The 14,317-nt window shown below is 40.3% G+C and overlaps 1 protein-coding gene across 3 annotated transcripts in view; it reads right to left on the reverse strand.

Annotated features, from left to right (window-relative positions):
- Window positions 1–1,056: 1,056 nt before the first annotated feature.
- The window catches only part of RBM12 (RNA binding motif protein 12), a 28,432-nt gene continuing 15,171 nt past the window's right edge, over window positions 1,057–14,317 (reverse strand). For all 3 annotated transcript variants that reach the window (XR_010784648.1, XR_010784647.1, XM_066561354.1), the window contains 3 exons: window positions 2,097–2,224; window positions 1,431–1,609; window positions 1,057–1,131 (listed from right to left, as the gene is read on the reverse strand). Coding sequence is in view for 1 of the 3 variants with exons in the window: in XM_066561354.1 (XP_066417451.1) it covers window positions 1,475–1,609; window positions 2,097–2,224 (263 nt within the window). In the remaining 2 variants the exon portion in view is untranslated. The remainder of the gene's footprint in view (window positions 1,132–1,430; window positions 1,610–2,096; window positions 2,225–14,317) is intronic.

Below are 14,317 nucleotides of genomic sequence, written 5' to 3' on the forward strand. Positions count from 1 at the left end.
GTCTGATCAACTCAAGGAAAACACTGTGTGGAAATTCTACCTCTGCTCTATACACAAGCTGCCATGCTCCAGCATTGCTCTGCTTGTTAAACTCCAGAAATTGATCTGATCTACCTAAGAAATCCTGCACACAAAAACCCAGAAGTAATCAGCCTCCTCTATATTTTACCAAAATGAGTAAATAATTAACTAAATAGTAGACAATACTTCAAAAAAGAATGAAGTCAAAACAAACTGTGCATTAATTTTCTTTCCTTTTTTATTTTCCTTTTAAAAACTGCTGCACTCTGTAAGTCATCAGTATTTATAAGCTTCAATTCCAAGATCTCCTCCTCAAACCACTTTTGTCCCTACAAATCGCATCATTTTGCTGAGAGTTAGGTGACTAAATCCCTGTATTGGTCTTAAAATAAAATTGAGCAGAACACCTAAATTTCCACCTTTTCTTCTTTAACAAAATTACTGAAATATCAGTTTGCTTGAGACAATTATATAAGTGATTGGTATTCATATACAGAATATTCCAAAACCAAAATAATACCTTAAAACCTAAACCTGGCAGTTGAGTTTCTAGCTTGACATTGTGGACTTCAACATGCAATTGTATCTCCAACTTACTCCACTGTAAATAACACAAAACACAGCAAGCCTTTGCTCACAAATGGATTACTGGCTTAGCTTAATGTCTGAAAACACAGAGATTCTGGACCAAAAGGCACAAAATGAAATTACTAGAGAAGTATGCAAGATATTTTTTTAAAAAATCAATACCTTTTTGTCCAAGTTTTGGGCTTCAATTTCCAGGTACACAACCCCGGTATCCTTAATCTCCTCTGCTGAAATCCCTGCCATGGAAATTTAGGGGGGGGAAAAATGTAAACAAGAAATCACAGAGTTTTGCTTATATTTTGTCCATAAAAGAAACTGTAATTTCTTTTCAATATCTCTCTCCTGTATATATGTAGCACTTGAAGATATACTGACAAGAAACCAGAAAAGCCACTTTATCCCAGACAACATATTGAGAGAGTTTTTTCAAACAAAAACCTTATCTACCGTAGTAGTGCCCTTTCCTGCTGGCTTTTCCTGCTTCAATTCCAGCAGTTGGGTGAACACTGAGCTGGACACAACCTAAGGTTAGAAGACAGATAATAAAAATATCATGTTAGACAAAAAGGAAAGAATACTCTTGAAGTGCCTCATAAGATAAGCAATTAATTGCAAAATACATGTATTTCTAACCTTTGCTTTGTGATCGACATAATGATTTTTCTAACCACATTCAATGGTAACACAAACGAACATGTTTAACAGTGTTTTCAAATTTGAGTATGCTTTAGCCTTTGACAAAGCACATTTTCACTTCATTTTTCATAATAAAGCCAACTCTCGCTGCTATTTTGTACATCATTTAACACGTCTACACATACCTGATCCAGTGCACACTCAATCCCTCCCAGGTAGTCATCATCATTTAAATCAAAGGACTTGTATCAATATCATACACGCTGAATTTTAGCTTCTGTACTTTGTCAAAGTAGTAGTCCACAACCAGTTTCTTGCAGAATTCAGGGTCTTGGCAGTTCTTGACCTCTTCTGTGTGATCTAGCTGCAAAACAACACAGGGGCAAAGCTGTTGACAATGAGTAACAAGCCCATATTCTCCCACACAGCTTTTTACCTGCACCAGGCGGACACAGGCACCAGCAAAGCTACACACCCTGCACCATGCCTCATGCTCAGTGACAAACTGGGCTGACCGATGGCTCACCGAGAAAGGAAATGGTATTGAAAAACGCTATTGTATGGGAAAATTCTGGAAACTAGGGGGGAAAAACTGCTGAAACGATGTATTCTGGAGCTTGTGCTCTACGGCAAGTCACATCGTTACAGGCAAATGAGCCTCCTGATGCAACTCTGAGCAAACAAGTCAGCAATTAAAGAAAACACTGAAGGTTTGAGCGTGGGCAGTGTGACTGCTCACCAATCGTATATCTGAATTAAGTATTTCACACACCTGCCAGGAAAACCTACGGGATGGAAAAGGGGAGAGTCAGCGTTTGTACAGCGACCGGCAGCGCGCGGGCCGCTCTTACCTCAGCCCACCGGCCATCGCCCGCGTCCTGCGGCAGGACGCAGAGGGAGTCCGACCTGGAGCTCAGGTCCCGTCGAGGAGGCTCCGCCAGGCCACGGCCAGCTCCACCCGGGACACGCACGCGGCCATCTGCGGGCAGAGCACAGGGTCAGACGGCCCGGCCCGGCCCCCGCGTGGCCCCGATGCGGCGGATCGAGGCACGCGCGGGCGGGGCGGGGCCGCGGCTACCGGCGCTCCGCAGCCCCTCCCGCCCCGGGCCAGGCGGGTGCGGAGGAGCGCGGTACCTCCGCGCAGCCGGGCACCAACTGCGGCCCGCCTCGCCCCTCGGCTCTTGAGTTCACCTATTTCTACTGGCCTCTCCCCGCTGCTCCCGCTCTCCCCGCAGGAGCCCTTCTCTTTGCCTCGGTGCGTGCTGCTGCCTCAGGTTTCTACAAAGGGCCGGGCCTGTTGTCCCCTCCCCGGGACCGCCGCTCACAGCCCTGCACAGGGACCGGGACCTCCGTCCCGCCAGCGCCGCAGCCACCGCCCCGCGCCGAAGAGTCGCCCCACGCGGTGAAAGCACTGCCAAAGCCCCCCCTGCTCACCCACGGGAGCCACAGAGCCCCCGTGCTTTGCCGTGTTGGCTTCCAAAACACCGCAACATCATCCCGCAAACAGGGGATAACTAAATTTTATTAGACATTAAACTGCAGACGTTTCTGTTTGAGGAACAGCTATAATTCTCAAAACTGAATTAGAAAATAAGCCTTCAAGCACCAAAACATTTCAGAGACTGTCAGAGACTGGACACTTTGAGGACTAGAGCTTTAAATGGGATTATTTCATAAAGAAGCTTCTTCTTCTAAGTCTGGAAAATAAGGAAATACTTGCTTTGGCTTTTTAGTACCCAAGTACCCCATGGCTTCCTCATACTTGCAGGGTGAATATATTTAACTCAAAGAGATGAGCTTTTATTGTATAACATTTAATCCCTTGGACATCCCAGTCAGCAATCTACCCTGGACAAATGTTAACGAAGTCACTTAACACGCCAGTGCATGGTGCTCCGTGATATTGACAGGACAAAACCAGCACTCAGTAAAATTCAGCAAAGCTTTAGGCAAAGACAATCATAGTGCAGCATTAATCTAAGGTCATCATCATCACTTGGTTTAACACCAGAATATTTTTTAAAAATTGTTTGAAGTGGTCTGGTGGTCAGCTGTTAAAACTAGTGGCAGAAGCCATCCATTTTCTCAGTTGCCTTCAACCCCAAGATTCACAAAGAAATCACTGACTTTAATAAATACATTCCTTGTAAAATTGCAAGTCACAGGTATCAAGTTTTTTCTTTACTGACACATATTGTCCTACCAGACCAGCTTTCATCTCCCAGACCCACACAGGTGCAAACAGACAACAACAAGACTTTGTTTGACACCCACTATTTGACAACAAGATTAGGACATCCAGTCTGGGCTCCTTTGCCAACATTTTGCCTCTGAGAGGCAGAGAGTTCTGTACTAGCCAAGAGGTACCTTTCCTCCCCACTAGAGCTCAAAGCATCAGGAGTTAAGAAGTTGACTTCAAAGAAACAGCTCCCCATAATCTTTAGCATCGTCAGTCAGCAGTGGCTCCTTTCTGGGAGGAAACTGCTACTGCAGATCTTAAGCTGCATACAGAACAAGCCCACATATATTTATTCCATGTTACAAAGACACCAAAAAGGAAGAGTTTGAGATAGCAACTGTTAAACACAATGAAGCCAGGAGGTGAAGGGACACAAGTCCTCAAACCAAATCACCTCTTATCTGCTACCTGAATCTCTTCTCCAGATCAGCAGCAATGAAATTATGAAAATACTCCACTGTTTTAAAGATTTGACTTCCAGTACCCTAATACCCAGACGGCTATCTCATCTGATTGTTTTAAATTTAGTAATGGCATAGGATTTCCCTTGAAATACAGCCCAGATGTTCTGCTGAAGCACTGGGGACATACACAAACTACAAGGGATCCTTTCCCACTATATCCTCTTGCTCCATCAGGAGATCACAGGACACTCACTGATGCACATAACCACCAAGACACAACAAAGCAGGCCAGCTGTTTGGAGTAGCTGAGCAGGAACTGTCCTAACTGGCCATATACCCTTCCTCACCAACTCGGGAGATAACAAGAAAACAGGTTTAACAACTACAGACTGAATCCTTATGAAAAGAGGGAGAGCTCCTTAACAGATTCAGATGTTTTTAAAAAATTAACATGAAGACACCAGTTTGAACCTCAGCCAGCAATTATTTATAGATTACTGCCTATGGATGTCCTCAAAGAGCCCACACAACCTTCTTTTCACCTTGTGGCTACCCAAACACACTGTATGGTGTTCTACAGTATCAGTCCATCCCTTGAATAGCAGCAGAAGAAAATCCTGGTTATAGACATCCCAACAGCAAGAGCAACGAGTAGTTGGTCTGCTAAAACACAGCATCTATTTCAGCCAAGCCTGAAGACCTGCTTAGTCTGCAGGTAAGCAACTTTGCTCAGTTACCCTGCTCATGCAGTTAACTGAGCAGCACAAATCTTGGAAATCTGCCTGCATTTGAAAAGCTTAGAAAGATTAAAAGCTTAACATATTTTCATCCCAGACACACATATATAAAACCAAAACAAAACCAAAAACCAAAAAAACTGAATGGGAAGAAAAAATAGTGAAGTTCCTCACCAATTAGAAAACCTACCTCCAACTTGATTTTTTTAACAGGATTTCATTATGATAATATTGACTTAATTTTTTTCTTTTCCTCCATAAAGTAAGATTTCTAGACTTGACTTTCATTTCTCATAGTAAACTATAGTGATTGCATCTCTCTTTCTATAAAAAAGTGAATAGTTTATGTGAAATTTATCAGCTGACTTTCATCTCCACTTCTTTCCCTAGAGTCCCAGTTATCTTCCTATAAGAGAAGTGACAATTCCAAAAGTTTTCAAATACGGCACACCTAACACAACCCCCCACCCTGTTCCTCCTTAAGCTGGAGCCTATGATGCTTTCTCCACTTCCACACAATGCTGCAACATCATCTTGGCACGTCATTACTCCAAGATGCCACGCTGGCACATGCCAGCTCACTGCCAGGGACAGGCACTGCAGCACCACTAAGTGCTGACACTGTCGGAGCAGTAACACTTCACCACTTACCAGTGCTGTGAATAGACACATGAGCAGAGAACAATCTTCTAGTGGTTACTAAGCTCAAACAGTGTACAAAGGCTCTGATCTCAGGCTAAACATAACCGTTTGCTGCAATTACACTGAAAGGACTTGAGGTTTTATTATTTTTATTAACAGCCGTCCTTTTTTTGCTCAGCATGCATTCAAGAACACCAACTGTATTCAGCTTGCAGACTGGAATCAACATTTCAAAACCACATTTCACGTTGTTTCACTGAATTTTCATAGAGCATACTTATTGTATTCATTCATACACAAAAAATAAACTTAGTTTTTAGACTTACAACAGTATTTATAATGAGAGAATATTATTTATATTTGTTGCAACACAAATTTTTCCAACAGTTTCAGAAATTCTAAAATGCACTGTTTTCCTATTTTTCCCCTCACAACCACCCTTGATAATTAATATTGATGTCTACTACTTGAATCTTCTGGTTTACAGAAGACAGCAGATATTTCCAAAGGAAAACTAGCAGCTAGAGCAAACTACTTTCCACAAAGTTATCACATTTAATTTACAAAGAATTTATTATACCTTGATCCTGATCAGCTTGCAACAATAACAGTTTAACAACCTCCAACTGCCATTAGTTCATTAAAGTACAGCATGGTCTGGAAGTATCAAAACTAATATAGCCACAGAAATTCAGATTACCAGGTGAAAATTAACTCCAAAAGCAGTAATAAATTCAAACTCTCTTTAAAATACAGAAAACTGACCTACTGGGTACATCCCATCATAGTAGTTTCTAACGAAAAGGCACCATAAGCAAGCCACCATTTAAGTGCTGTTGCTTGAAAGAGCTTGTAAAATACAGCTGAGGTTGTGCTACACCCTCATGATCGACGATTATACGGACAATAGCCACTGATCCACTGCTCCCACAACCTGGGGATCTTACTGGTGAGAGGTATCACCTGTGAAGTTTCATCTTGAGCCAAATTCTGTACACTCCGTCAAGAGAAGAGTTCCCAACATACAGCTTCAGATCCATCAGCAACCTCTATTTTTTGCTCTTATTTAGAATTGCACATGATATAACACCACATTTTGAAGAAAAAAAATACATCACCCATGTTATCCCTACCAACACTACAGCAAAATACTATCCATAGAAATCTGCAAGATCCCAAGCACATATTTCAGCGAAGTCTTTCACTGCCCAACTGGGTGCCATTCCCACTTGTTTAAGCAAAACACAGAATGGCTCCACACTAGGCACACTTTAAGAAGTGCTCAGACAACCAAACTGAGGTCCAGTTTAAAAAGTCAAAATCATTTTTACTATGCTATCCAGCTTTTACCTGTAAAGATGATCATAAACTCCAATAGCTGTACAATACATACGAAAAGATAAATCTCAACTTTTCAATAGAATTTTTCTACACTGAAATGAAGTACAGCAGTAATGAATACGGTCCTAATCAAACCAAGATGAAAAATAAAAAGTTGCTTTCTAGGAAAATTACATAGGACATCTATGCTACACACTCAGAAGAATAAGCAACTACCTGCTACTTTCTGGAGTTTCATATAGGTATTTCAGAACTTCCAATTTTTTCACATTTCGGCAGAAAAAGCAACCTCCTTCCAAACAAAAAAAGAACAATTCCAACGTAAAGAAAATCAACACATTTACAAGTCTATAAGATTAAATTTATTATTCCTCTAGTGATTGAGCTTAACCAAAGCTTAAAGCAAGTCAATTGTAAGAGAAGAAAGAACTGTACACTTATGGTTGAAGAAAACTCCAAACCAAGTGTGATTGAAGGCTTTAACTGTCCCAGTTCAGAACTTTGGAGGGTCTTGCATTCCCCCAAAATGCCACATATGGGTGCCTGAAGCATAAATAAACTCTTTACTTACCCCTCCTATACGAGTGCCACCATTTAGCCAACTAAAGATCAAGTGCTGGACACTCTAAGGTGAGAATTATCGAATTACATTGTTTTATATACTTCCATCTCTCAGTAAGCCTTAAGGCCAGAGGCTACTCTTCAGGCTGGGAGGATGAGGTGAAGATAGCGAGCACTGAGCAAGAGGGGCACTGTGATCACCCCAGCATGGCAAGTCACAGTAGCCACAGTCACCCAGAGAAGAAGGAAAAAATCTAATAACTTCATGGCATCAAATACCATCAGCAGTATTTTTAGCAGTGGCAGGAGGTGCTATCTTCTTGAGAGAAAATGGTAGTACTATCACTGAATACAAGTCTCGTGGGTCAGCCTGGTTTCGCTGCTCTGCATAAAATGAAATATAAGCAAGGATTCAGCCCAAAAAAATCCACAGGATTTTTGTATTTAAACACACTAATAAATTCACATTAAATACTGTACAAAATACCCAACCAGCTCTATTGCAGTGTACACCAAATTTTACACATTAATTTAGGACCTTGTTTAACTCAAACTTCTAGTTTTAATGCATATGGTCCAGAACAACTGATTTCCAAAAAATTTACTCTGTACTGGATTGGCTGTAACTCCTGCCTTACATTCTGCTTACAAACCCAGCACAACTGTCAGCAATCATGCCTGCAAGATGTCCCTACTGCAATTTTCATCATCTTAGCCTTTTGCTATCCAACATCTCAAGAAATTAACCCAACACATGTAACACAGCATCTCCATTAATTAATATTGCACTTATCAAAAACCCTCTCCCCCTTGTCTATTGCTTAGTTTAATCCCACATCTTCGGTTATCAGCCAACTTTTTTCAAAACTCCTTCTCTCTTTTTCTGCTGTGATCCCAAAATATGCAGACCAGCAGAAGCAATGCTTTCTCTTATTATTAGTTCAATTTTGAGAGGGCAGCTTGTTACATTTTGGGTTTTGATATTACAACACTGATCCTAGTGCTGAGGTCAGGATCACTTGCTGAATGCTATCAGAATAAAAGTTATCATTTGATCCTTCTTTCCTGAACACCAAAAGGCTCTAAAAGAAATCATATAGCTAGTTTTGTAAAGATGCACTAAAATGCATCTTTATTTTAAACTGAGAGTAAGGGAATCTAATGAGAAGGATCACAGTCCACAAATTATTAGTCAATACAGGCCTTTTCCAGCACTTCAGCTCTTTCATGGGCCACAGAACCTCATTCCACAGCTGGAGATGTTCTGCAGAAAATATAAATGGCTGCAATTTTTTCTATAATTTCATTATTTGTGGCGGTTTGCAACAGGGATGCAAATGCGTTAAGATCACCATTGCTACAGGCAGGGAATTAATCATATTCTCCACACTGTGTTCCAAGCTGTCACCATACATACAAGGGGTTAATTAACTGCTGTTACAAATTTGACACGTAACCTGAAACAAAAGGCATCTCTTGTAATAAAAGAATGGTGACTACCATGAAGAACAACTTTCTAAACAAACCGCTGTCAACTTGATTCAGTCCTGGTAAAGAGTGCCCATGGTTCATCAGCCAGTCTTAATTCCCAGGATGAGAGCTCCCAGGGAGGACAGACACAACTCCTGCAGGGTCAGGTGGAGGCTGTGCTGACCCCCAGCACAGCCTCTGAGCTCAGAACTGGACTGCAGGCCTCATCAAACACTTTATTGACCACTGCAGACCTATGGGCCCGCTAAACATGCAGGAAGGTACAACCTGGCTCTATCCACTGAGCTGTCTCCACATGAACACTGAAGCTCCAGTATTACCCTGAAAATGGGGGGTTGGGGGGGCGGTGTGTCCAAAGTCAGCCAACGGGTACAAGCTCTGACAACCTAACCTCCAAGAAGCTCCCAGAAACTGACTGAGGAGGTAAAGCTCCCATTTATAACAAAAATAACAAGCTTAGAACACCGGGGAAAAAAAAAAAGCTGAAACCAAGCCAAACAATCACAATTGGCATGGTAATTTTGGTAATTTCCAGGAAAAAATGAAAACAGGAACTTCAATCAGTTCATCTTTACTGCAGCTTCCCCCCTACCCAAGAGACAAGTCCCAGCTCTGGGGAAAAAAGTACCTTCTACAAATTCACCTTTCCACCTGTACAACACTCACTGTTAACTTGTACACCACCAATATGCCCCTTAATCACAACCAATAAACTCAAAGAAATGATCATGCATGCCTTCACTATAGATATATTCTCCACTTTTCTGGGAAATAAGCAACTGATAGGTCAAAACTGAAACTATTTAAAATATTCATTTGGAACATATTAAATTACAAAAGGTTTCAAATTAACACCTGGACTTAAGCAAAACGTATTACTAAACCAAATTCTTCATACAAAGAAAACATTTCAAAGCTCTTCATAGGATTTAATAGCAGAATAGCAAAACCCATTTCCTTGAAAAAGTAACTTAACACAGGCTAGAGCTTTGGAGTCAGTCACTGGACTTACGCTACAATAGTAACTGCAATCCTAAAAGGGTTCACTGATTCCTCCCACCAAGTAAGATATTTTTCCCATTCCTTTCATATTTAGTCACCTGCTTTTTCCTTCTCCTCACCATGATTCTCAAGTATTTATTACTGAAACCTGAAGAACAACTTAATTGAAAAACAGACTTAACATCTCAACCGCACAGACCTTTGTAACAACCCCAAACACATATTTTACATTGCCAATCATCTTTGCCTTTCTCCAGTAAGGTCTTGTTCTTTCCCTTAAACTCCAGCCATTTCTACTTCAGGCCTAAACATTCTGTCCCATTCCCCAGGTAAATCCAGTTGTCTATCACTCAGTCTTCCATTTTTCCATCCAAACTCCTTACGCTGAGATCAAAGACTTCACCATATTCCTCGTCTTTGGTTCTTCAACTACACTGCAGCTTCACTAGCAAGTACCTCCACACACCAATTCTTACTTACATGCACCCATGATTTTTAAAGTGATTCCTCAGCATTCATTCTGCTTTCCCCTTCACAACCTCTACCCTTCCCAAACTCTGGAAATCTGAACTATAGTACCATTGTCCTGTAGTTATATTACATTGATATAATTTTACCCATACCTCCAAAACTAGGCATGGTGACTTCAAGGCAGAAATTCAGTAATCCATCTATCTAGACTAGTCCATACTGTGTGAACAGCATGAGTTCAAAGTAAGACTTTAAATACAAATATGCCAGCAATACATTTTACTGATCTTTGCTATTGTATCAAATTCACATAAGAATTTTGGTGGCTACATTGTATCAACAGCCATTTAATAAATGACAAGCTTGTCATACCTGCTTCTTTTCACTGCACTTGTTGAATAATCGCCAGAAAAGACTTAAATACTACAGAGGAATTCTTTATGCTATTCCCAGTCAACCTGAAGTTATTATGGCACAGTGACAACTCTTGCCTAAAAAATTAGTAAGGAGGACATAAAGCAGAACCTTTCATTTTCTCACACTTTAAAAACATTACCCCTTCAGATTATATAAGTCAGGCTTTCTTCTTTATAGACTTTAATACTGAATCTAGCTCATGAAATATGATTCAGAAAAAATCCCAAACCTTAGTATTAATTCTGCAGTACTCCCAGGAAATTGATTTCTTTGACTTATTCATTGCAAGTTCTGCCTAATTGCCAATACTCTTTCAGTTCTTTCTGCTTTTGAGTATATGCTCCCTTTTAAGAGAGATTCACACTCATTCTATTTTCTATCACTAATGATTACCACCTACAACATGAACATCTTAACTTCTCCATTCTAATCTGTTACAAAATAATGATATTTCAAAACAAACAAACAAAAAAATAAAATACCACCACCACAAAAGCCTGACATTAAGGAAGTAGGATAAAGGGAAGGATACGGCAAGAGATTTTAAAAGTTGTTTTTTCTCTTGCCCATTTAGACTAGCAATAGAACAATTTAAAGGCCACAAACACAAAACAGACCTCATGTTCCCTTTCTGTTCCAGATCCGACTTCTCTTGCCAGTGTGCCTTCACAAAAGCACAAACCCATTACAACTGTGGGTTCAATGATGACACAATCTTCCTGCATTAAGGGAGAAGAGACTACACAAATGCAGGCAGACACCTATTTCCTCGATGCTCTTCCATGTCTGCAATCCACAGTATACACACTGTAATAGTTTCTAATCTATACCCTGAAGAAATCTGTCGTCATTAGGTTTGAATTTGCTACAAAGGTGTTCCACACCCTTGAGAAAGCACATCTCTGCAAGCCAAGCACCTGAAAACCCCTACAACTCCCACCAGGGACCTTCTTTCTTTCCTCAAAAAGAAATGAAAAGTTTCAATAAACTTGTAAGAAACATGACTGAACTGAAGCAGACCAAATTCTCCAAGCAACCTCTCTGATGAAAAATCTAGAGTAAATTTAACAGCTACAAAATAATGAAATTATATTCCCTCTAAGCAGAGAGACTTGGAGTTATCACCATTAGGTGGAACCTGCAAACTTAGGTTACAAACTGCAGAGCATTACTTGTCTCAACCAGGCAGCAGTCAGGACAAACATCAGACTGAATTCAGCACCAGAGTCATTTGTCCATCACAGATTCAGAGCTTTTATGTGAACCTAATGCAGTAGCAGGGGGATTTGAAAAGCACAAAAATATTAAAACAGTATCTGTGAGCTGCCCAAAGAAATTCAAAAAGCAGGTTCTTCCTACCTAAATTACTTCTTCAAATCTAAACAAGACAGAGAAGAACGTTTTTCTACATCACCACACCACGGCTGGCACAGAACACAGTTACAGGGATTCCTCTCACCTTTCACAATAACAAAATTAAGCGATCCTGTGGTTATATATTCATTCCAGTCACTGCACTGAAATAGCTGGTATTTCATATAGATACATTACCTGCAGATTCATTAGGATTCATAGTACATTCACTTATTATTTAGTTTAAAACTAAGCATTTTAGGTTTCAGAAAATTTACTGTCGCTTCTGTTTGAAGCTGTTTTTACAGACCTAGCTAATGACAAGATTTGATACAAAAAGTAACACAAGCTATCAGGCAGAAGGAAAAGACTACAAAGTCTTCTGTTCCTGGAGACACGAAAGTAGCCAAATACTGCCTACTCATTCAAAGAAGTAGCACAATGCAGTGCTTGCGCTGCAAGGAAGAAGCGCCATTTGGGTTATTGGCTTAACAAAACTACAGTGTCAGTTACCCAAAGTTCGGGCTAGGTGTTTGGATGACAAAAAAAGGCCTTCAAAAAATTCAGGGCATTTGTGCAGTAGGTCATGGTGTTGTGCATGTAATTTTCCACATATACCTGGAAGGCTTTTTGAAGAGATGCATCCAGAATAAATATACATGCTGACTTAAGTGATAACAACTACCAGTTGTCTTAAAAAAAAAACTTTAAAAAGACTTACCATCAAAAATACTCTGATTTACAATCTAAGAAAACGTAAGACTCTGCAGAGCTCAAGTTTAACTGTTTAACAGCAACTCATTTAGATCAATTACCTATCTCATCCATTCTATCATAACAGCTGAATTTACATTTCAGATCAGTTTAAGAATGTAAGTATTTAGTCACTGATTTATTGTGCTCCTTTTCACACAAACTCAGTGCTGAAGTTTCTGAACCCATGTCCATTCTTCATTAGATCAGTGCAACACTTGTTGTTTTCACTATAGCTAAAGCATGATGGTACCTTTCAATTTCCCCCCTACTGCCTCATCTCTGAGGATAAAGTTGAAGTCCCCTTAAAGTGAGGATGAAAACATTCTGCCACTTGCATACTGGTTACTGAGAGACAAATTAGCTATACCACCACCACTCTGGACACATACCTCCCAAGAGCACTCAAGTCAGTATTTGAAGAGATCTCTAAGTGCTATTAAAAACACTCTCATGTATTCATGTAAGACTGGACCTGCAACACAGAAAACTGGCTCTGCAACAATGGAATCTAGTGGGGGAACTCTAGACAGATGAATTTGTGGTATTTAATAACTTTGCCCCCCCTCCTTAAAGAACAGGATTTCCCATACATTCAGTCAGTGAACTGCCAGTGTCTAATGTTACTTTTAATGAGCCTCTTCACTTTTATAGCTGGCTGCACTAGTGTTGCTCAAACACACATGGTTCATAAATTCTGCCCTTGTATTAGAAACATTTGCCCAATAATGAAAAAGTATTGGCAACCATCATTTTCACTTCAGAGCTCAGCTTCCTGATCAAACAAGCAAGGACTTTCCACAACCCATATCCATCCTCCCGTCAAAACAAGTAGCAGTGCTTTGACTATACTGCTGAAAACAAAGAATTTTCATAAAAAGCTCATTGAGAAGCACATTCTGGCAAATGCAGCCACAGCAAGGTCACTAAACAAATGGGTGCTACACAGAGGCTTCAAATTTTAGTGAGAGAGATCCTGTGAATTTCATCATAAAAGGCACTCAACCAAAATTATCTAAAAGGAATTCTTAAAGTAGTCTAGGTTCTGACTATATCACTGTTTTCCTCCCCAAATTTGCTTAAGTGACTAGAAAGCATTTCTAAGCTTTCTACTGTCACATAGAGCAGTGCTACATCCACATATTCACATTCAATGGAAAACAGTCAACATTAAACTATTTGTTCCAAACTCTGAAATTGCTAGCTGGAAGTTCCACCTTCCTTTAGACAGTCAGAAATCAGACTCATACAATCCAATCGATTCCTTGTTTAACCACACTGTAACTACAACACAAAGAGCTGTAAGTGTCACCAGCCTTCCTGAAGTAGTGACCAGCCCAAAAGGCCACACTATGCCAGAGATGGTTTTAGGCAGGATTAATTCCTATTTTCCCTGTAAAAGCCTTAAAAGTCCTTACTTTTTGGTTTTAAACTTTACAGGGAAATTAAATTAGCACTCCTGTGTGCTCTGCAACATAAGGGCAATCCCCACTCCAGGCCCCAAAGTTTTTCCTGACTATGATCAGCCAGGTCTAATTCATTGCTGATTCATAGCAAAAGAACTCAAAAGTTGAGGAAAATGGTGAAACTGATGTGAGAATAGCAAATGCAGAGTTACAAACTGATTTTGTGGAACTCATGGTGAAAGAAAACACATTCCC

This window comes from Molothrus aeneus, chromosome 17 (assembly GCF_037042795.1).
Source record: "Molothrus aeneus isolate 106 chromosome 17, BPBGC_Maene_1.0, whole genome shotgun sequence".
Taxonomy (NCBI): Eukaryota; Metazoa; Chordata; class Aves; order Passeriformes; family Icteridae; genus Molothrus; species Molothrus aeneus.